The 21,339-nt window shown below is 34.5% G+C and overlaps 2 protein-coding genes across 7 annotated transcripts in view; one reads left to right on the forward strand and one right to left on the reverse strand.

Annotated features, from left to right (window-relative positions):
- Positions 1-2,999, reverse strand: part of LOC121411386 — a 45,809-nt gene extending 42,810 nt beyond the window's left edge. For all 5 annotated transcript variants that reach the window (XM_041604109.1, XM_041604119.1, XM_041604101.1 and 2 more), the window contains exons 1-2: positions 2,402-2,999; positions 754-920 (exon numbers count right to left, since the gene is read on the reverse strand). In XM_041604109.1, the coding sequence (XP_041460043.1) occupies positions 754-920; positions 2,402-2,524 (290 nt within the window). In that variant the 5' untranslated portion in view covers positions 2,525-2,999. The remainder of the gene's footprint in view (positions 1-753; positions 921-2,401) is intronic.
- A 3,537-nt stretch (positions 3,000-6,536) lies between these two features.
- On the forward strand, positions 6,537-20,406 carry LOC121411407 (tripartite motif-containing protein 3-like). Of its 2 annotated transcripts, none has more exons than XM_041604140.1 (2): positions 6,537-6,730; positions 18,860-20,406. In XM_041604140.1, the coding sequence occupies exon 2, from the start codon at positions 18,866-18,868 to the stop codon at positions 20,054-20,056; it is 1,191 nt and encodes a 396-aa protein (XP_041460074.1). In that variant the 5' UTR covers positions 6,537-6,730; positions 18,860-18,865; the 3' UTR covers positions 20,057-20,406. The 2 variants fall into 2 exon arrangements, with proteins under 2 accessions (XP_041460074.1, XP_041460065.1); XM_041604131.1 differs by lacking the exon at positions 6,537-6,730 and adding an exon at positions 8,090-8,722.
- Positions 20,407-21,339: the final 933 nt, after the last annotated feature.

Below are 21,339 nucleotides of genomic sequence, written 5' to 3' on the forward strand. Positions count from 1 at the left end.
TACATGTATATTATTAAAAGATTACAATATATCACAAATCTAGTGCTAGACAAATAATCAACAAATAAAGCCAGAAAAAATAATTTTGGACAATCTCAAAAAACGATTAAAATATTGATTGAAATTATAACATTGTAAAACTATCATCGTCAAGATTAAATCAGCAAAGTTGCGAGTATTAAAAATATATATAATTAACATTAACACTTTTAAAATATCATCATATTTAAAACTATTTAAAACCCATGCAAAACCCATTACCCACTACAAAATGCAAACATTTGATGAAATCAATGTGCAATTTATTAAGTCACAACATTTTCATGAATTGACCAAATATTCATTGACAGATACTAAGAGACTGTAATAATAATTGTCAAAAACCAAAACATTTTCAGTATGTTACTGCTAGGATAACGATGGGCATTGTATTATTATAAGCAAAAGGTCTTAAACTGGAAAATTTAACAAGTCACTACCCCTTCCAATGCCAGTCAAGTGGCATTACTTTTCTCATAGGCCTTTATATGCACCAATCATTTTCAAAAAAATTAGGCCTACAATGTAGTCAACTGATGTGTACCATAAATTTATTATGTTTAATACAGTGCATGTATCATGGCAGTTTATATTGAATATTTCAAAACTTTATTATCTACTTGTAGTCTCTACTTCTATTTAACAATGAATTCATATTCTAAAAATGTTTTTGAAAAGTACCAAAATTTGACAACACATTATTTACATATTTACCTGCTAACTTCCATCAACATCCGCAGCAAGATTCTAAAGAACTGAGCATCTTCAGCTTGCTGAGCGAGTTGATTCTTGTCTTTCCTCGTTAATGATGATAATTTGGCATCTCGCTGGAAGCGCTCGGCTGACAGTAACATTGTCATAAACTCAGAGAGTTTGGTCAGCTGAAATATGATTGAAATAAAAAAAAACTAATAAGTATTGCAGAGCAAATTAAGAGTTAAATGTAGAAAGAAATTACAATTTGTTACTGAGAATGGTTTACTGACGTCTTTCATAACGGGAAATAATGAAACAAATGACAAGTATTATTATCATTACAGAAGTATCAATGAATATGTCCTCAGATTTGGAGCCATATAAATGCCTATTATTATTATTACTACATGTATGTCTGTCCTTTATACCTGTGGGCAGAGGGTGTACATTATCAGCTCAGATTTTTTTTTCCAATTTTTTTTCTTTCCATGGAGATCATATATCTCTGGTTACTTGACTTTATATCTACATGTAGATCACACCAGTTATAACTCATGCCATCATTTTATAGGAGTAATATAGTATTAAAGTATGATAAAAGTGACACACTTCCAAGTTTGAATAGACCCACTACTAGAACAAAGTATTTAATAATTATCAAGTAGGACCTACATGTATGCAAATTTTAATGTAGGCCTATCATTTTGGAATAAAAGGAAATCTTGATAAGAGGAAGACGATCTCGACAACAGGTGTGCAATAAAAATAGCAAAATTAAATTATAAATTAAGCAAATAATCGGAAAGACTTCCTTATGTCCCCTCTACTAATTTTAAAAAATACTGCTCCCAAACCACGTTCTTTGGTTCTCTTTATCGTCAGACTTCCGGTTGGATCGATCTTGGATTCGAACGGATTTGAACCTCTCACTGCAGAACGAGGCATCTCAAGTATGCTGCCTTACTCACTGAGCTTGCAGGAATTGTTGAAAGCCATGGGTTTCACAACTGTTATCAACCGATTATACGACTATTCTACTCTCCAAGAGTATTGGGGATTTTATTTTTCTGACTAAATAAACCGCTGCCATTGGGGATTACACACACTCAAGATTTTGAAGAAATAAAGCCGTATTTTGGTATGTATCAAACTTTTCCTTCCTAATTAGTCAATACTAAATCTCTTTCTTACTTAGATATGTTAAGAGTCCAGGGGCCGATTGCACGAAAGGGTTTTTGCAAGGACCGTCTTTCGTGTTGCCCATCTTTTATGATGCGCCATGTGAATAGCATTTTAAATAAATCATCTGCAAACAAATTTCATTCGTCCGTCAAAATAACAAAATATTTGTTTATAAAATGATGTGATATATCATGAAATTGTATAAAATTTGATTTAAAAGCAAGCTAACGAATCTTTTTCTTTATCATAAATTTCAGAAACACCCCGCTTATAGCGTATCATAAAAGATGGGCGACATGAAAGAAGGTCCTTGGAAAGACCCTTTCGTGCAATCAGCCCTATATCTATATATATACTATACCGTATATGTTTCTCAATAAACCTCCATAATTCTTTTTTCAATTTTAGTGGAGGGACGGACATATGGAAGTCTTGCCAAATAATCATTTATTAATCTTACTTTTGATCATAAACATAGACTTACCCTTGACCTCCGAAGAATTTTTATGTCATTCTCAAAATCAATTCCTCTGCTTGGATCAAACTGAAATGTCTTTGTTTGACTGCTAGTTGATAACGAAAACATTATGAAATAGTTATTGAGCATGTACTAGGAAAGCACTAGTAGAAGAAGAGCTAACTGACAAAATCTGTCTATTCTGATGAACTGCAGTCTCAATGAACGTCCTTTAATTGAATGAAACATTATTTGGCGTTCTTGCTCTTGCATTATCCATGTCCATCGATAGCACCGGCACAGGACGAGGAATCGGTGTGATGAGCCTCTACTCATGGGGCAGACCTCCGAAAGAATACATCTTGGTCTCGCTGGCTCCCATCTGGTTGTGATACATTCCACCACCTGTAACCAAACGAGTCCCCTGATATTGAACACCTGCCAATTCCAGAAACTTTCTTAAATTTTCACGGCGAATCGAAATTAAATATCTAAGCGTTTCATATTCTGCATATTTTAAATGGTAATGTAAATTCGGAAATTCTCTATCGTAAAGTTTTGGTAAATTAAATACCAACGTCCATTGCATAGGCCAGAGCCGTACTCTGCATGTACTTGCCATGTGGAATGCTCCATTTTAATCTGGGGGCACGCACTCAAAAATAATTTTAGTTAAATAAATCTTTATTACTTAAATGTCCAAAGAAAAACTATCTACTTCAAATTATTTAGAGTTCTTATATGTAAAAATTTACATGAATATGTATTTTATCTCATATATTAAGAAAACAATTCAAAGCAAATAATCTATAAGCCCGTATTGTATAATGAACGCCTCCTACTACTTAAGAGCTGTGACACCGTTTCCAACACAACGTTGTGTCATGTGACCACAAGCTTTACTCCACTCACTGAAGTGTGTGAAAACAGGTGGATTAAAAAAAGCACCTTCGTCGCTTGATTGGTATTCAGAGGAGTCCCATTGTGCATAGGGGTGTCGTCTGTATAATATTTTTTTGAAAAAGGACAATACATTCACTGATACTGGGTAATTATGGGTGATTAATTAATCACAAAAGAATAAACGAAAAAAGGATTTTATTACAGATAATCTGTATTAATTTGGATCTTCAATCCAAGGCCGGGGCTGCATGAAATTGCGCAAACGTAAACGACGAAAGTACAGGGGCCGCGGAACCGGGATGGGATTCAGCCCAACATTTTAAAGGACAAGTCCACCCCAACAAAAAGTTGATTAGAATAAACAGAGAAAAATCCAACAAGCATAACACTAAAATCATCAAAATCGGATGTAAAATAAGAAAGTTATGATAGTTTAAATTTTCGCTTAATTTCATAAAACAGTTACATCCATATTCACATCATTGTCGGTATGCAAATGAGGAAACTGATGACATCACTCACTCACGATTTCTTTTATATCTTATTACATGAAATATGAAATATTTCAATTTTCTCCCTGTTGTAGTGTGAAACAAAGATTAATTCTTCCCTGAACATGTACCATTAGCATTGTTTAATTCTACACGGTTCAATCAAGTTGGTCCTAATTGTCAAATCTTTAAAAACAAGAAATATTGTATAATTCAAATAATAAAAAACAAAAGAAATAGTGAGTGAGGGACATCATCGACTTCTCATTTGCATGTCACTGAGTTGTGCATATCTTTTTTTGTGAAAAATAAGCACAAATTTAAAATGTCATAATTTTCTTATTTTACATTCGATTTTAATGAAATTTTCAGCATAAAGCTTATTTGGTTTTTCTCTATTTACTCAAATCAATATTTTTCTAGGGTGGACTTGTCCTCTAAACGAGTACAACTTAAACGTGTATGGGGTAGAGCATTTATATTTATACATTTATTTTAGTCAAGTCGAACCCCAACATAACCGTCAAGTGATTTTTTTTCTCTCTTTTCTTTTTTTTTTGCTGGAAGTATAGGGTGCCTACTCGAAGAATCCGTCGGGATGCCACCTGGGTACCCATGGACATTTTTTTTATTGACGTCATAGGCCAGGCCCAATTTTTCACATACCTCTTTAATATGATTTTCATATTTTACGAAATGTTTGGTATCCAATTAAAGCTAAAGAATAATCATTGTAATGGGCATATTATGATATTGGGATGCTGCTTACATTCGTAATGCCGAAGCTTCGTTATTCCGAAGGTTCGTAATTCTGATTTCTGAAGGTTCGTTAATCCGAAATCGTAATCGTAATTCCGGAGGTTCGGTAATACGAAAAAGAAATGATGTTCGTAATTCCGAAGGTCCGTTGGTCCGGAAACTAAATGATTAACTAACCTTAATTCGTTTTCGGACTAACGAACCTTCGGAACTACGATTTCGGATTAACGAACCTTCGGAACATCGAACCTTATTTCGTTTTCGGATTATCGAACCTTCGGAATAACGCCACAAATGTTCGGATTAACGAACCCTTTTACGTTTTCGGGTTGACGAACATCGAGGTATAGGCAATTTGCGTGTTTCGGAATTACGAACCTTCAGATTAAAGAACCTTCGGAATTACGAAGTGTAACCCAGGGATGCTACCCTGGTATCTTGAGGAATTTCATTTTTGTTATGAATACAAACAAGTTAGATATTATGTGAATTTATTGGCAAAGGTTGAGCTGATGGTGTGGATATTTATAAGAATCCGACCTGTGATACTTTGCCATCTTGAGGAATTTTATTTTTGTGACGTCTTAAACCACACCAACTTTCATTTACATTCCTCTTAAATATGATTTTTTTCTATTTAGCGGAATAATCATAGCCATGTTTGAAATCACATTAAATAAATGCAAAATAAAATTCACATATCTCTACGATTTAAAACGTGTCCATGGCTATTAAAGGTCGTTTAAGGTTATAAAAGATCAAATCGGATCACAAAATATTGTAAGTAATGTAATATAATTTTAATGTGGAATATCATGTTTGAAATACAAACAAGTTGGGCATTTTATATTATGGGTCAATTTTTGCTGAAAGAGGAAGTGCAGATTAAGAATATAACGAAGGCTACATTGTCAACCTTGGACAACGTCATTTCCACACTGTCCTTTTCACGTAAGTCAACCTCTTAATTATGACTTATCTAGTGTACAAAATAAACATACCATGTTTGGTATCAAATTAAAGCTTATGGAAAATGGAATGTATATTTAAAGGTTAGAAAAGAATTCAAGCACATGTAAAGGTGACCTTTTGGTCATTTACACGCATGAAAGGTTGATGATCGCGCGAGTTTAACAGGTAAACAAAACGTTTAATGTATCATTTTGTATCAAATCATTTCATGTGATCCCAAATAATCTACACCAATTTAATATATTACACCATGTCATGTTATATTCCTCTCAGAACTACCCTCTGCACCATACTTCTTCGACCAGATGCTCATATGATTCCCCTTCACCAATTAGCAATCTCAACTACATGCTTCTGCCAGAGCTGTGTTACTTCGATTCACACGTGCAGTATGAACTATGAAATATATGATTCGACGGCCGACCAGCAACTACATTAATCCTTAAAAGTTATAGAACAGGGCGACGCTGACTCGTATCGACAAAGAAGTTCTTTGAATTCCTTGGAAACAACAGTTGTGTCATGAACAAGTACGGGGAGGCCCAATGTCCTGTTCCATGTACTATCAGCTATCTTCTGAAGATGTAATGCAGTAGAAACATATATAATTTTTTTCCGACAACACTGACATTCCTGTTCTACCAGTATTCTAATTTTGGGTTTACAAGTCCTTTGCATACTAATGGAAAAGTAATGGCATTGAAGTTTGGAGAAAAATGCTAGCTTTGCACAGATAATTCCCTATCAGGTTGTGATATATCATGTTGTCAATTTTGCAAGGGAAACTTTTCTACTCTAAACTAGCTGCTAGTGCTCGAACACGATCTTAATGTATGGAGTCCGATGCGGAAAAAGTGGACTGGATCAACGTAATATTTATACTTTTCTCCTTTCTTATCTACCCCTAATATAACAAATGTAATGGTCTCTCTAAAATTATTTAGCACTATTTCACATTATTTAGCAAGAATACAGATGCTTCAAATATCATGAGCCTACCCCCAACTGACAAGTCGGATCAATAGCATGATTATCAAAGGTGCTCTTCCTCATGGAGCTTTGTCTGGAGAGGCAACTGATCAGAATGACTCCCCTGTAACTTGCTTCCCATGTATGTGGATAGGAAATGTAATAGGACGGCACTCCTGTACTTGTTCACATTAGGAATTATCAGAACGGGGTATCAGAACTTGATTAATGTGGATTTAAATCGGGGCCACCATGCTCTAGGGTAAGCATTTGCCACCTCGTTTTTCGTATGTGAATAACGTGTCATTGTAAATACGAGGAAAACTGAACATGCAGTTGAAACTAACAAGGGGGAATCAGTCTGGAAGATGAATAAGAGAACAAAATGTAGTGGAGTTAGGATTTGTCTGAATTGGATACTTGTCTAAAAATGTTAATTTGTGTTGTAGCAGCCATTTTCTTAGGTGGCTCCAACATGATTGATCTTAAACCGGAAATTGTGTAGTACATTATTTACCGTGTGTATATGACTCTGTCCTTGATTCCAGTTAATACGTTTTTACAGAAAACTAAAAAAGAAAAAAAAACACTGAAGGTTTATTTCATGTAGGAAAATAGGTGATGTGATACCAAGCTTACGTTATATGTTTTGATTAAAGTGTTGTTACATTATGGAATATTTTGACCTACCATTAGCATAACTACTTTAGGTGATCTTGTCCGGTATTTAATCTCTTGTAACTTTTATATTTGCATTTTACTTGCCACATGCTTAAGTCAGTTACCAAACACGATAGGTTCATTCTATAAAGTGTCACATTCTGTCATTATTACTTATACTATAGGCCTAGTAAAAATTGGGCGTGGTTCGTCATTGGCCATGCCTGTGATTTTTGCGTAATAAAAAAATAAATAAGAGAAGAAATGAAGAACAGGGATAAAATGAGAAGACATATGCTGTCTTTTTAAATTGGTCAAAATACGCATGCGCCGCCTCTGAAAACAAAATATGTTCATGATAAAAAGTAGATCGACCTCGTTCGATCAGTATCTATCATAATACCGATATGAGTTTATACGTTTGAGTGCATGTCTTTGTGACACTCCATAAATCATGACGTTGTTATGACAACGCCCGATTATTTTGCAGGACGAATGAATGAATGATTGCCAACAATATGGCTGTCAACAAAGATAATCCCACAGTGTGTATCGATGAGAAAAACTGAACTGAATAATTTCTGGAATCATATGATTACCCAAAGTCAATAGTAGCTTATTTTGGGGAAACTCAATCATGCCCAAAGCCCATCTTTGATTTGCATTTCTCACGGAACGAAACTAATACATTTTTATTTGAAAAAATAGTAATTCCAGTTTTGGTATGAATTTTTCATTTTTAACTTCTTGGTTTCTAATTTACAAATAAGGGTCCGACAACAAAACAGACCTAAAAAAAGAAACGAAAAACAAGACCAAACAATATTCAAACGAACGGCAAAAACGAATATTTATTTTGGAAAATACAAAATTAGTGGAATCCTAAAGCAATTTAATTATTATTTGTTTTCTTGAGGCTGCCCCGCTCCCGGTCGTTGCAGCTCCCTAGACCCCCATCCACATGCCACGAACTTAGCACAGGGAACAAGGCTCCGTACTGGGCGATATGTTGTTTGTACTTTTGTTGGAGCAAACATTGACTCTCTTTTGTCGAATTGTATTGATCAAAGAGTTTCTCGTTAGGTTATTGAGCCGTGGTTTGCAGTTTCACAATATAATTCAATGGAAAGGCTCGTCATAAAAACGACACGCACGTTCAATTGTTATTGGGGTTATGGCGAATACCATGGTAGTGTGCATGGCGCTCCAATTAGTCATTTTATATATTCTACAATTCTAGCAATAGGAGTGATACTTATCGTATTAGTGAATAATACAAACATGGATTTGGATGAATGTGGTTCACCGCCATGGAGACGTGTATGCACTACACATTACTTGATTGGTATTTTTTAAATGTCACGGTGACTTCACGACTCATTTAAAGATTTGATGAGGGTAACGGAAAGCTAAAGACACTTGCGAAAAATAATAGTTTCAAGACCAGAATGTAGTGACCTGCCTCTACTATTTGCTTGTTTCTCATTGTTATGAAAATAACCAGCTGATAGAATGTTGTCTTGTATATGAGGAAGACATTTTATTCGTCGTATGATCTGCAGAACTTCCGAACATAAGACAGGCTTGAAATAAAGTAAGTATATTAGAACCAATAACTTGACATATTCATCATTCATAACGCTGCTGGTAAGGACTTTTGTACAGGGGGCTCGGGGCCATGGACCCCCTAAAATTCATGACCAAGAAAGAAACGGAAAGGACAAGAGGTGATATGTGATATATTTTTCTGAATATTATATCAACATCGGTCACAAAATAAGATTTTTATAAGAATTATGAGGTTAAAAACAATACTCCAAAACCATGATAACGCCATTTCTGATACTCTCAATTTGTTTTTGCTCATTAAGCCACTGCCATTGTAGGTACATTCAGTTTCAGTTTAGTTTATTTCCATTATTCATATACAGACATTTACATGCTTGACATGAGTATAACATAATTATCTTCAGTTGAAATAAATGGTTCTTGAGACAGAAATTATACGCAATGAGAATTTAAATCAGTGAAAAATGGAGGGACCTAAGTTGAAAGCAGAGCTTGTGAGTTATAGGCCCCAAATGGAAGAAGGAGATAAGATAAAAGGCTATATAGTTATTAAAATTAAAAGGGAACGGCAAAAGTTTATGAACCAATTGGTTTAATCACATCTGTAGCACGCCCTGGAAGGAAAGTAATGTTTTAAATGGAGGTATGGTGGTAAAATGGAGCTGCTGAAAGGTTTAGATATCTACTGCTGCCTGAACTGCATAATCATTCAGAAAAGTATGTTTAAGTTTGCGTTTGAATAAAAACAATGAATTGGAGTCTGAAATGTCTTTGGATAGCCCGTTCCAGTACTTCGGTCCTGAGAAAGTAATTGTTTTCTGAGCAAAGTTTGTTCGAGTCAGTGGTAAATGATAAGATGTACTTTGTCGAGTTGCGTATGAATGAATTACATTTCGTTTGACAAATAATAAGGTGACAATGGCTGGTAATTCATTTGTGGATAGCTGGAACATAAAAATTCCTAGATTATATCTATATAAGTATGATATTTTGAGAAGTTGATTTCCATGAAAGTAACGACTTGTATGGGAGAGGAAACCAGCATTGTTTATGTTTCTAACCGCACGTTTTTGAATTGCAAACAACCTATATGTATCTTGTTTTGAGCAAGGTCTCCGATTCTTGGTTTAAAATACATAGATTATGAAGGAATATGACATGAATGGCTTTTCATGGCTATTTCTCGGCAATCTAAAATCCTATATACCCGTGTAATGGTCTCGTCCCCAAACTTGGTATGAAAATGGGTAATAGTTTGTAGGTCTTCTCGGTCGGCACCATATACATTTCTAGTTTGGTCGGGACTTATACTTTCAATTACTCGTTTTCTATACTTTAATCGATATGATGATGGAAGCTCTCCCATCTTCTGGAAAAAAATGAATGATTTCTATTCTCGGAACTATTCATAAAACCCTTCGTAATATATAGGCCTTTAACATTGTATTTAGAAATTAAAGTTCTTAATGTTTTTCGTATGACATCGTTTCGTGAAGTATAGGCCTAATTATGTTCAGTGACAGAAATTTCAGTCAGCTTTGACAATTTCATTGAAGTCCAAGGTTTTTAGTATTGGTCATTGAATGTTACCATTGCAGCATGCCATAGAATGAGATGTCAACTTACAAGAATTATTATTTAAACTCTTTAAATTACACTCTTGTAGATATTTTGTAATGGGAATGTATATGATAACGTATGTTGGTTTAATAAAATACCCAATTGTTTTAAATGCAATTATGTTTCACCAGACAGTCGGTTAGTCCTTCATAAACAAACCTGAGGTATGATTTCATTGTTTTGATCGTTTTTTTTTAACGTGAAAAATAAAGTTCATAAATGCCATCCATGCATAACTGGGTTACTAACTGCACTATATACCATAATTTTTTTGACTCTTCAAAAATACGTATATGAAATATGACAAACAAAGAGAGTCCAAACATCATTGTGGACATTTCAACGCAAACAACTGTTTGCAATTTCATTTTAATAAACGTTGAGATAAAATTAAAGGTGAAGATTTTGTTTTAGGTAGAGTTGTTGTGTCCATCATAATGCTCCCTCTTTCACCATCTTCTTTCTCGTTCTCTCTTACCCTCTTCTCGATCTTACTCTCTTTGCTTATTCTTTGGTATTTGAAGTTCCTTGGACTTATGACATGCACCTGTCAAACTATCTAGATTTTTCTTGTTTTACCTTGTGTTTTCGTTAACAAAAACACCACAATAAACAAATAAAGAAATAAAGAAGCTATATAAAAAAGAAATGTGAAAACATATATATATATATATATATATATATATATATATATATATATATATATATATATATATATATATATATATATATATATATATATATATATATGAACATACACAACGCAGCAACTGCTCACTGCAGACCTTTTACGAAAGTTGTAGGTTTTTTTCAGATTCATTTTTACTAGAACAGAAATCTGTGAAAGCAACCTTGATAAACTTACAATAACGGGTATAATTGTCAAGGTATCGCAAACATGTTGTATTTGTTAACAAAACAAGTCTGGCGACCATGGATTGATTGTCATGCCATATCCCTTAACAGAGAGATTCCAAAATGATACTTTATTTGTTATTGTCTTATCTCATCCTCCTCTTCCTCTTCTTCTTCATCTTCTTCTTCTCCCCCTTCTTCTCCCTCTTTTCCTTTTCTTCATCTTCTTTTCTTCCTCTGAATTATAGCAATAAGGAAAATGCCATATGACATTGAGAAAAACAATAACAATGGCATTTATTTTCAAAATCTGTATACTTTTTTTTTAAAGGACGGCGCCCAATTTCCGAGATTCTGAGAGGAAATTATCCTGCGAGGTCACAAGGATTGAACAAGCAGTAGAAACAAATATGAAGTCTACATAATATTATATACACGAACTCTCTACTTTTAATTAATTTTCCATGAACAAGATAAAATGCGAGTACAAATTAAAAAAAAAACAGTATATTTTTTTCTTCTTTTTGCGCCCCTCCGAATGGTTCTCGGGACACATTATTACTTCCTCTCTGCACACCTACTGTAAAATTAGTTCCGGTTCTTAATGTCAATTCAATATGATTTATTACGTTGAACCCCCAGTAGGCTGAGAAGAATGTCTGAAATTGCTTTGTCATAAAATATATCAGCGTGCAGATTTTTCTTTTGAGTTGGAATTTCAGCGATTTCAAAGGTATTATCGCAATACTTTTTAAACTATTCAAATTTTACTCTCTTTGTCCAGGTGGTTAGGAATTCCACTGTTTTTTTTTAAATAATAGATGTGGAGTGTCGCGCTTCAATACAAATATGCCAAATATGTTTTTCTTTGGTCGCACTGTGTTTCATTTAATCTTGAATAATGAACAAAGGTTATAGAACTTGATTACTATACAGGAAATGCACGCACCCCGTGTTTCAACCCAACTTTCCCAACAAGATGATCCATCATAGTGGCTGCTGAAAACTTATTTTCTTGTAATCACTTGAATCACTAGAATCACTTGCCCAGTCGGGCAAGTAAATTTTTAAATAGTTAGAATATACTTGCCCAAAATTCTATTTCACTTGCCCGAAAAAATCCTTAAAAAAAGTTTTACCTCTCCAAGAGAAAGTTTTGCTGTTTTATAAACCATTGACATTAAATTGATCTACTTTGTTATTGCATTCTTTTCCAAAGTGATTTTTATCTTGCCTGCCATGACCAAAATTAGGGTCAGTATCATATCGACCCTAATTTTGGTCATTCTGCTGTTAGAATTTTGCTTGCCCGATTCGGCCAAGTAGTTTTGCTCTTTACTTCAAAACACTTGCCCAACTCTAACTTTTACTTACCCTGGGCAATCGGGTAAGTGCTTATGTAAGCACCCTGATTATAGTCAATTTCTCCATGTATTAACTCCACGTTTCGCAATGTGAGCTAAAATCGTTGAAATAGATTCAAAATTCAGTCATATGTTTGTAAACTGTCCCGAAAATGAACATTTAAGCACTGCATGATGTAGAAAAAAATTATAAAAAGAATTCATTAAAAATTTCTAGAAAATAATCAAAAGAGAAGAAAAAGCTGATTTTTTTTATATTGAAACCTGGAAACGGGACATTCTGAATACTTTTTTTGTTTTGATGCATATGTCTCACAAAACAAAGAAATGAAAGCTAAAAAGATTTTTTTTGTTTATTGGTTTGAAAATAATCAACAGCATATTACATAACTATGGTCATATTTTATTTCATTTATTTTCATATTTCTCATTGACATTTGATTCACATAAAAAACAGCAATAATAATGCAAAACTATTAAATTACAAACAACTGAGAAGTATACAATAACATAATATGACACAATCAGTCGAGTTATAAGGTAAAAGCTTAATGTAAGTCAAGCTTGTATGCAGGCTCCCGTGGGTAATTAATAGTGGAAGACGGATAATTAATTTATGACGTTAAATATAAAGATTTGAATTTTCTTTTAAATATACAATACAAATGAAAGAAAAATATTTGAAAACATGAAATTGAAAGGACTAAGGCATTACAAATTATTAAGATACGTTGAATAGATATAATCATTCAAACATCCTTCCATAAAAAAAATGCAAGAACGTACACTTATATTGGCCCTATAATAATGAATTAGTAAAATATATCTGATATACTCCCACAATATGCATATTGCTCAACTGGTATACTGTAACAGAAATAAAGTTTAAAACCAAAGAAAAAGCAAAAAAAAAACACATAAAAGTTTGGTGTGACCTAGTTATGGAGATCAAAATAATGAAGAAAAAGCTGTTCCTTAAAGGACAAGTCCACCCCAACAAAAACTTGATTTGAATAAAAAGAGAAAAATTCAACAAGCATGACACTGAAAATTTCATCAAAATCGGATGTAAAATAAGAAAGTTATGACATTTCAAAGTTTCGCTTCATTTAAAAAAAAACAGTTATATGAACGAGCCAGCTACATCCAAATGAGAGAGTCGATGATGTCATTCACTCACTATTTCTTTTGTTTTTTATTGTTTGAAATATGAAATATTTTGATTTTCTCGTCATTGTCATGTGAACTGAAGTTTCATTCCTCCCTGAACACGTGGAATTCCATTATTTTAACATTTTGTGCTTCAGGCAAGGAGGTCCTAATCGTCAAATTCGTAAAAATTGAAATATTGTATAATTCAAACAATAAAAAAAAGAAATAGTGAGTGAGTGACATCATCAACTCTCTCATTTGGATGTAACTGGCTCGTTCATATAACTATTTTGTTAAAAATAACCGAAACTTTGAAATGTCATAACTTTCTTATTTTACATCCGATTTTGATGAAATTTTCAGCATTGTGCTTGTCTGATTTTCCTCTATTTATTCAAATCAACATTTTTCTGAGGTGGACTTGACCTTTAAGTTTGCGCCTAAAAGAAAAGAAGGAATTGTATTCTGTTATATCTAGAGAGAGAGTATTCCAGTACTTTGGTCCTGTGAATATTATTTTTGTGTAAAAATTGTTCGAGTTAGAGGAAGGTGCACTTGATTACTCTGACACGTATAGATAAAAATGTGTGATATGACTGATCTTTTTAAACATATGTGAAAAAAAATCTGGTAATTCGTCTTTACATAAATGATGCATATTCCAATGTTATAAAAACAAGTCAATTACCTTCAGTATTTGTTTTCATGAAAAAAGGTGATTGGTGTGACACAAGTACCCCGCGTGGTTGATATTTCTATTAGCACGCCTTTGTATTCGGAAAAGAATGTCTTACAAAGATTTATAAGAATCCCCCCAGGCAAGAATGCCATGATTAAGTTAAGGGAAAATTAAGATTGAGTATATAATTAGATAATAAAGTTTTGTTTGGAAACATTTATTCCAGTTTATTTAAAATTCCAGTGTTTCTAGAGAGATCTTTGCGTAAAGGTCAAGTCTACTCCAGAAATATGTTGAATGTAATCAATAGAGAAAAATCAAACGAGAATAACGCTGAAAATTTAATCAAAATCGGATGTAAAATAAGAAAGTTATGACATTTTAAATTTTCGCTTATTTTTCACAAAAAGTTATATGTACAAATCGTTGACATGCAAATGAGAGAGTCAATGATGTCACTCACTCACTATTTCTTTTTTTTTTTATTGTTCGAATGATTTTTTTTAAATACAGATTTGACAATAAATACCTACTTGATTTCCCGCCAGAATTTTTTAACTGTACCAACGTCTAAAACATGTTCGTTTGGTGATCGTGCCTTTTATTTCAGTCAGCAGCACCTGTACTGTGGAATAAACTGCCTAATAGTCTGAGGGCCATCACATGTACTTCCACCTTTCTCAAATCTTTAAAAACGTATACTTGTTCTCATGTTAGATTATTTTGTTTAGGAGCGGTGTGTTACAATGTTTGATTAATCTTCATTTAGTTTTATTCTAAGTATACCTGTATTAGAATTACCTCTTTTTAAAAGCGCATAGAGATTCTGTGGAATATTATGCGCTATATAAGCATCTATTATTATTATTAACCATATATTGGTCATTCCACATTTTCAGTGAGAAAAAAACTTCGTTTCACAGGACAATAAGGAGCATATCAGAATATTTAATATTTCACATAAGAAAATACAAAAAAAATAGCGATGGGTGACGCTATCAATCCCCTCATTTGCACCAACCAGGACGATTCATATAAATGCGTTGTGAAATTAAGCAAAGTTTTAAAATGTCATAACTTTCTTATTTTACATCCGATTTTGATGAAATTTTCAGTGTTATGCTTGTTGAGTTTATCTCTTTTTATTCAAAACAACTTTTGTGGGGGTGGACTTATCTTTTAAGTAATTAATGTGGGATTTCTAAGAAAAATCATTATCAATATAAATCCCTAAAACTTTAGTAATGTGGACTTGAGTAATCATGGTACTTTTGTAGGTGATGAAGTTTGGAAGTGGTTAAAGGAACACTGAAGCAATAAACATGATTTATACATAATAAATGACCAAATAATGACGGGTTGTAAATAGAACTGACAATATTCAATCTTATAGTCGAGTGGCCTCTCCGAGTTGCAGAAGTTGAATTGGGGAGGGGGGGGGGGAGCATTCAGAAATGTCACAGGTTTTAAATGAATCGGACTAATCAATTGCTGCGACGAACATTCTTGAAAGGGGATATTTGTAAATACCCTACCAGCATGCGTCCCCCCTCCGATTTCCCAATGTTCAACTATATGGTTTAAAGTTGTAAATCTGGAAACGCCCATAATATTTTTTTCAGCATTACTCGTATCATTCTTTCTTCTTTAAGATATCCAAAGCCACTCTGACAATGAATTTTGGGGAATAAATTCAATCTTTATTGGAATGATAGATTATGGATGAAATCAAGCAATTAATGGTTATTATATCGACTCGATCTACCGTGATATAAATTGCGTGTGAATTTTCAAATGATTGATTTCTGCTGCCAACCGCAAATTCATACTCGGAAAAATTAGTGTTGGTTACAAGTGCGTAATTGAAATGAGAAGTACAATAACAATAAAAAAACTAATATACAAACATAGCTTTTATCCATGGCTTGTTAGCTAAAATTGAACATTATCATCTTTGAATAAATACACCTATATACACACACATTATTTTAACATATGGCGTTCAAAGCGCGTTACAATTCATCAGGGTTCCCACAGAAATTCGAAAACAGAATTCCATGACTTTCCATGACTTTTCCATGACTAAATTGCTGCTTTCCATGACTTCCCGTGACGTCCCGGGAGTTATGTAGAATTTGGGATGTCACAAAACTGCGAAAAGTGGAAATAATGAACACCGATTAATAGCATGCAGAGTATGATCACAGAGTATGGGAGTTGCAAGACACGAAAAACTGGAAAGTTGCCATAGCCAAGAGTTAAATGTAATTCCACATGACTTTTCCATGATTTTTCACAAATTATCCGAATTCCGCGACTTTTCCAGGATTTTCCATGACTGTGGGAACCCTGTTAATGTAATGATCGTTTACTCAACCTGTTTTACAATAATTTTAATCATATTTTGCGTAAATGGTTTTCATGGCAAACTTATTTGTTTTTGTCTTTTTTATATTAAGTTTTACAATTCTTCGTGTAAATTTAGTGGTCTAGACTTAATGGATGTAGTTTGTAGATTTCTATAGGTGTTTTTTTTTCATAGATGTACATTGTTGTCAATTACTGATGTAAGGACCCCATTGGAAATAAGCCATCTCGGCTTTCATGGGCAATCTTGTCAAGGTATACACTACTGTTCATATTTTCATGTACTTGTTCATAGTTACCTGACAAATAAAATCAATCAATCAATCAATAATTCTACTCTCCAATAGTTCGTACAATATAACATGTTTTATAAAATGAATGTTTTTAGACTATGAAAAAATACTATATAGGACCAATGAAACTTATGCATTGTTGACTTTTCTTTGAGTTCGTTCTTGTAATTTGTTAAAAGAAATTGATCTGTTCTAGAAGCAATGAGCAGTGACTTTGTTGACCTGAAGAAAACAAGTATGAATTCAATTTTCTCTTTATTCCATTTGAAAACACCGAAAACAATCATCAACTGCATTGTCATGCATTTTCTGAAAGAATTCGAGTGAAGCCAATATGTATGTATTCAAATTCATCACAAAAGAAATTGATCCGAGAAATGAACCATGTAGTTGTGATGTCAGAATTTTGGACTTGAATTGATGAATGAGCATGTTAATCTAGGCCATACATCAAATCATTTCTGACTGACATTATGCAACCACAAGAAAGGCAACAAACTGAATCGTGAGAACATATTCTTCAACTGTTTTATTTTTATTTCAAGTTCTGTGTAGGCACGTGATGATCGTGTTGGGTCCATTATTGGAGTCTGAAATTAGGTAGCTCTCAACAATGAGATTACCCTATATGTATTGCTGAAACCCGTGCTATTTTGATTTAAAGTTGTAAATGATGTATTAACTGGGAGTATTTTTTTCTCTGACAAGTCATACCGTGTTGTCAGCTGAGTGGCGGGCAACGTGCAGAAAATTTTGAAGGATGGCAAAAGATTTTCTTTAGGTGTTATGCGAACAAACGTTATATATATACAAAAAGCATACTTGTAATGAGATTCAGAGAGTCATTGGTTGTCGAAATGTTAATACATCTTTTCGAAATGAAACCGTAGCCTTTGAGCGTGAAGGTAAAGTAGGTAACTATTCCAAAGTATTAAGACCTATATATTAATGAACTAGCAAGTTTATTCTTGAACGAACCCCCCCCCCCGATTATTATGAAATTGTATCAAATCGCTCAAAGAATGTTATGATATGATGCATGTTATAAAAAGATAAACCGAGTTGTGATTTCATCAAATATATTAACAATTTGAAAAAAAATTGTCGTGTCATAATCTAGCTCTCCTCTGTCTTAACTGAAAATCATATAGAACGGTTTTAAAAAGTTCAAAATAGTCTCGCCTGTATTGCAGAGCGAGGTTACTATTAATAGGCGCCGCTTTTCGACGACGGCGGTGGCGACAGCGGCGTCGTCAACATGAAATCTTAACCAAGGTTAAGTTTTTTTTTAATGTCATCATGAATTAGAAAGCATATGAACATCCTGTCTGAGTTTCAGGTCACATGACCAAGGTCAGAAGTCATTGAGGGTCAATGTACTTAGACCACATTGGGGGAAATCAACGTCGTTTTTGAAATTTCGTCATAAATCTAAAATTTTATGGATTTAGTTCTGTGCGAGTTTCAGGTCACATGACCGAGGTCAGAGATAATATAGGGTCAACAAACTTTGGCCATGTATCAGTTGAACTGTTATTATTTTGAAAGTTAAATTATGGATCTATAGTTCACAAAACATAAGGGTAATCAAGTATCACTTATTGTTTTGGACGAGTATTAGGTCACATGATCAAGGCTTCATTTAGGATAAATGAATATAGTGTTTTATTATCATAATATTATCATGAATGTTGTTTTTTGGGGTGTAACTATTCAATAGTCGTTTTCAAAGTCACTACTATATTGAATCGCATAATGCAGGCGAGACTACCAGAGGCGTTCAATTTTTATTGACGTGTATTTCTTTTTCTTCATTTTCTTGACATGAACAGATCACCATGGCGGAAACGGCTGCTTCACTTGCTAAAGATCTCCGTCATGAGTTCCTCACTTGTTCTCTCTGTCTGAACTGTTACTCTCGTCCTAAGATGCTACCTTGCCAGCATGTCTTCTGCACTCGATGTCTTCACAAGTGGTACGAGTCCAAGTCCAAACAGAACGGTACCAATGCCAAGACGGTCACCTGTCCCATGTGTCGAGTTTCACAAACTGTGCCCCCAAATGGTATCCTGGGCTTTCCCGATAGCCATGCCACGACGTCCTTGATAAACTTTTTGGACGGTCGTGTCGAGTCGACGCCGTCGTGGGGCCCAACCACCATCGGACTCATTCGAGAGTTTGGAGAGAAAGGGAGCCAGGATGGTCAATTATATAAACCACTTGGTATAGCCACTAGCGCAGAAACTGGTGAGTTTTTCGTCACCGACTGCAAGAATAGAATACAGGTCTTCGACAACGATGGTGTGTTTGTCCGAAAATTTACTTTTCCGCAGTTGGCGAAGAAGTTTACGCCGACTCATCTGACGATGACACGACGACTGAGCTCGGATGGGAAGGAATGTCTCCTAGTGTCCGATGTTAGTAACAAACAGATACTTGTCTGTTCTCTCGGGGGAGAAATTCTAATGCGATTTGGCGGCAACGAGTTGGGGATGCCCGGTGGTGTTGGGGTGACGAAAGACGGGTCGCTGCATGTCGTTGACGTCTACGCCAGAGTGGTACGGACTTACAATCGTTCTGGACAAGAGATTCGTAGCTTCTCCGGACTTTCGTCATCGCGGAAGAAAATAGACACAAACACGGAAGTCGACGAGTGTATCTTTCGCAGTCCTACTCACATTGCGGTTACACGATCTGATATCCTTCTCGTTTCCGACAGCCAATCACATCTTATTTACATCTTCGACAATGACGGCAGCTACCGAAACAAGTTTAACTCGATTGGTAAACATGGTGGTCAGCTCCAGAATCCATCTGGTATTGCTGTTGATGGGTCTGGTAACATCCTTGTTGCTGATACATCGAGTAATAGCGTCCAGCTATTTGACTATCGTGGACGGTTTCGGAATCGAGTTGATGACAGTTTTGATGGCCTTCGGAATCCCCAAGGCATGGCCATTTTGAATGACGAACATGTAGCAGTAGTTGACGCAGACAATCATGCCATCAAACTTTTCTCTTATGTATGATTATATGATCATGCTTTCAAAATATATCTTCCAAAATGACAAAAGCAAGGAGGAAACAAAGGTGAAATGATCTCGAAATAAATGAAATCACATTGTAGATGGCAAATAATTACGACTGGTCATTAAGCATGGGTATTATTAATGCATTAAATAGACCCTATGACTCAGAAGAAGCGCTCATGGGGTAGAGGAAAAAACCCCTCATATTCCAATCTTTGTTTGATATGTCATTACTTTCTTTTTCCTTTTGTAATTCAGTTATTCCTTTCCGTCCTGACGATGTGAATGATGCTCTAAATGTTTTGGCATGAATTTTCCTTCAATTTCATTACGAAGCGAACAAATAAGACCCCCAAAACAATTGCGCAATAAATCGAAACAAGATTATTTTCTTTATCATATCGATAACCAAGTTTCCAGGAGCTAGAGTTAACGTGTACATTCATTATATATAAAACATTTCGATATTCATTCAGTTTCTGTTCAAATCTTAATTCTGAATACCACATGCAGATTTTTTTGTTATAATTATAGTGATGTGATAATTTAGAAAATGCTGTCATTACTATTAGTCATAACAGAAAAAATCTTGAAAATCTGGCAAACACCGCGTAGATGGGAGTATAACATAATCATCGAATGCTTCTGTATAAGTTTACTTTCTCCCCAATACTTTCAACGATATCCATACTCTCTAAAATTGCAGAAACTTCTAAAATAATGATATTTGCCGTGCAAATTTGCCGAGGTCTAGCTGATTTCAATAAAATGATGTCGATAAAGTTGTGATTTTTTTATTGGAGGAAATATTCAAGAGGTTTTACATGATTTTGGGTTTGTGTTAAAAAGTGGAATAAAGGAAAAGGAACTGAAAGTTGAAAATATAAATATTTGATAGGGGCATGATGGATCAAGGCACGATTATCCCCTTTAATTAAAATGAGCGAAAGAATAGTTCAACCCCGGGGTGGGGGGGGGGGGGGGACTCGGTATATAATGCCGCGGAGGGGACCCCAAATTTTACACTCAAATTTCCGTTCCAAGGCATAGCATTTTTGTCTTATTGAGAAAAAGAACAAAGAAAGCCGCTCCAGAGCATAGCATTTTCTTCTTATCGAGAAAAAAGAAGAAAGAAATCCGCTCCAAAGCTTTGCATATTTTTCGTTACGCCGTTCCGGTCGCATTGATACGCTACAATGAGCTGCAATTTGGGTGAAAAGCGGCCGCAGAGCACTGTCCGACCATCGCCACTGCGCGAGCGCATCATACACGCATACCCGTTT

Source organism: Lytechinus variegatus, chromosome 1 (genome assembly GCF_018143015.1).
Source record: "Lytechinus variegatus isolate NC3 chromosome 1, Lvar_3.0, whole genome shotgun sequence".
NCBI classification, from domain to species: Eukaryota; Metazoa; Echinodermata; class Echinoidea; order Temnopleuroida; family Toxopneustidae; genus Lytechinus; species Lytechinus variegatus.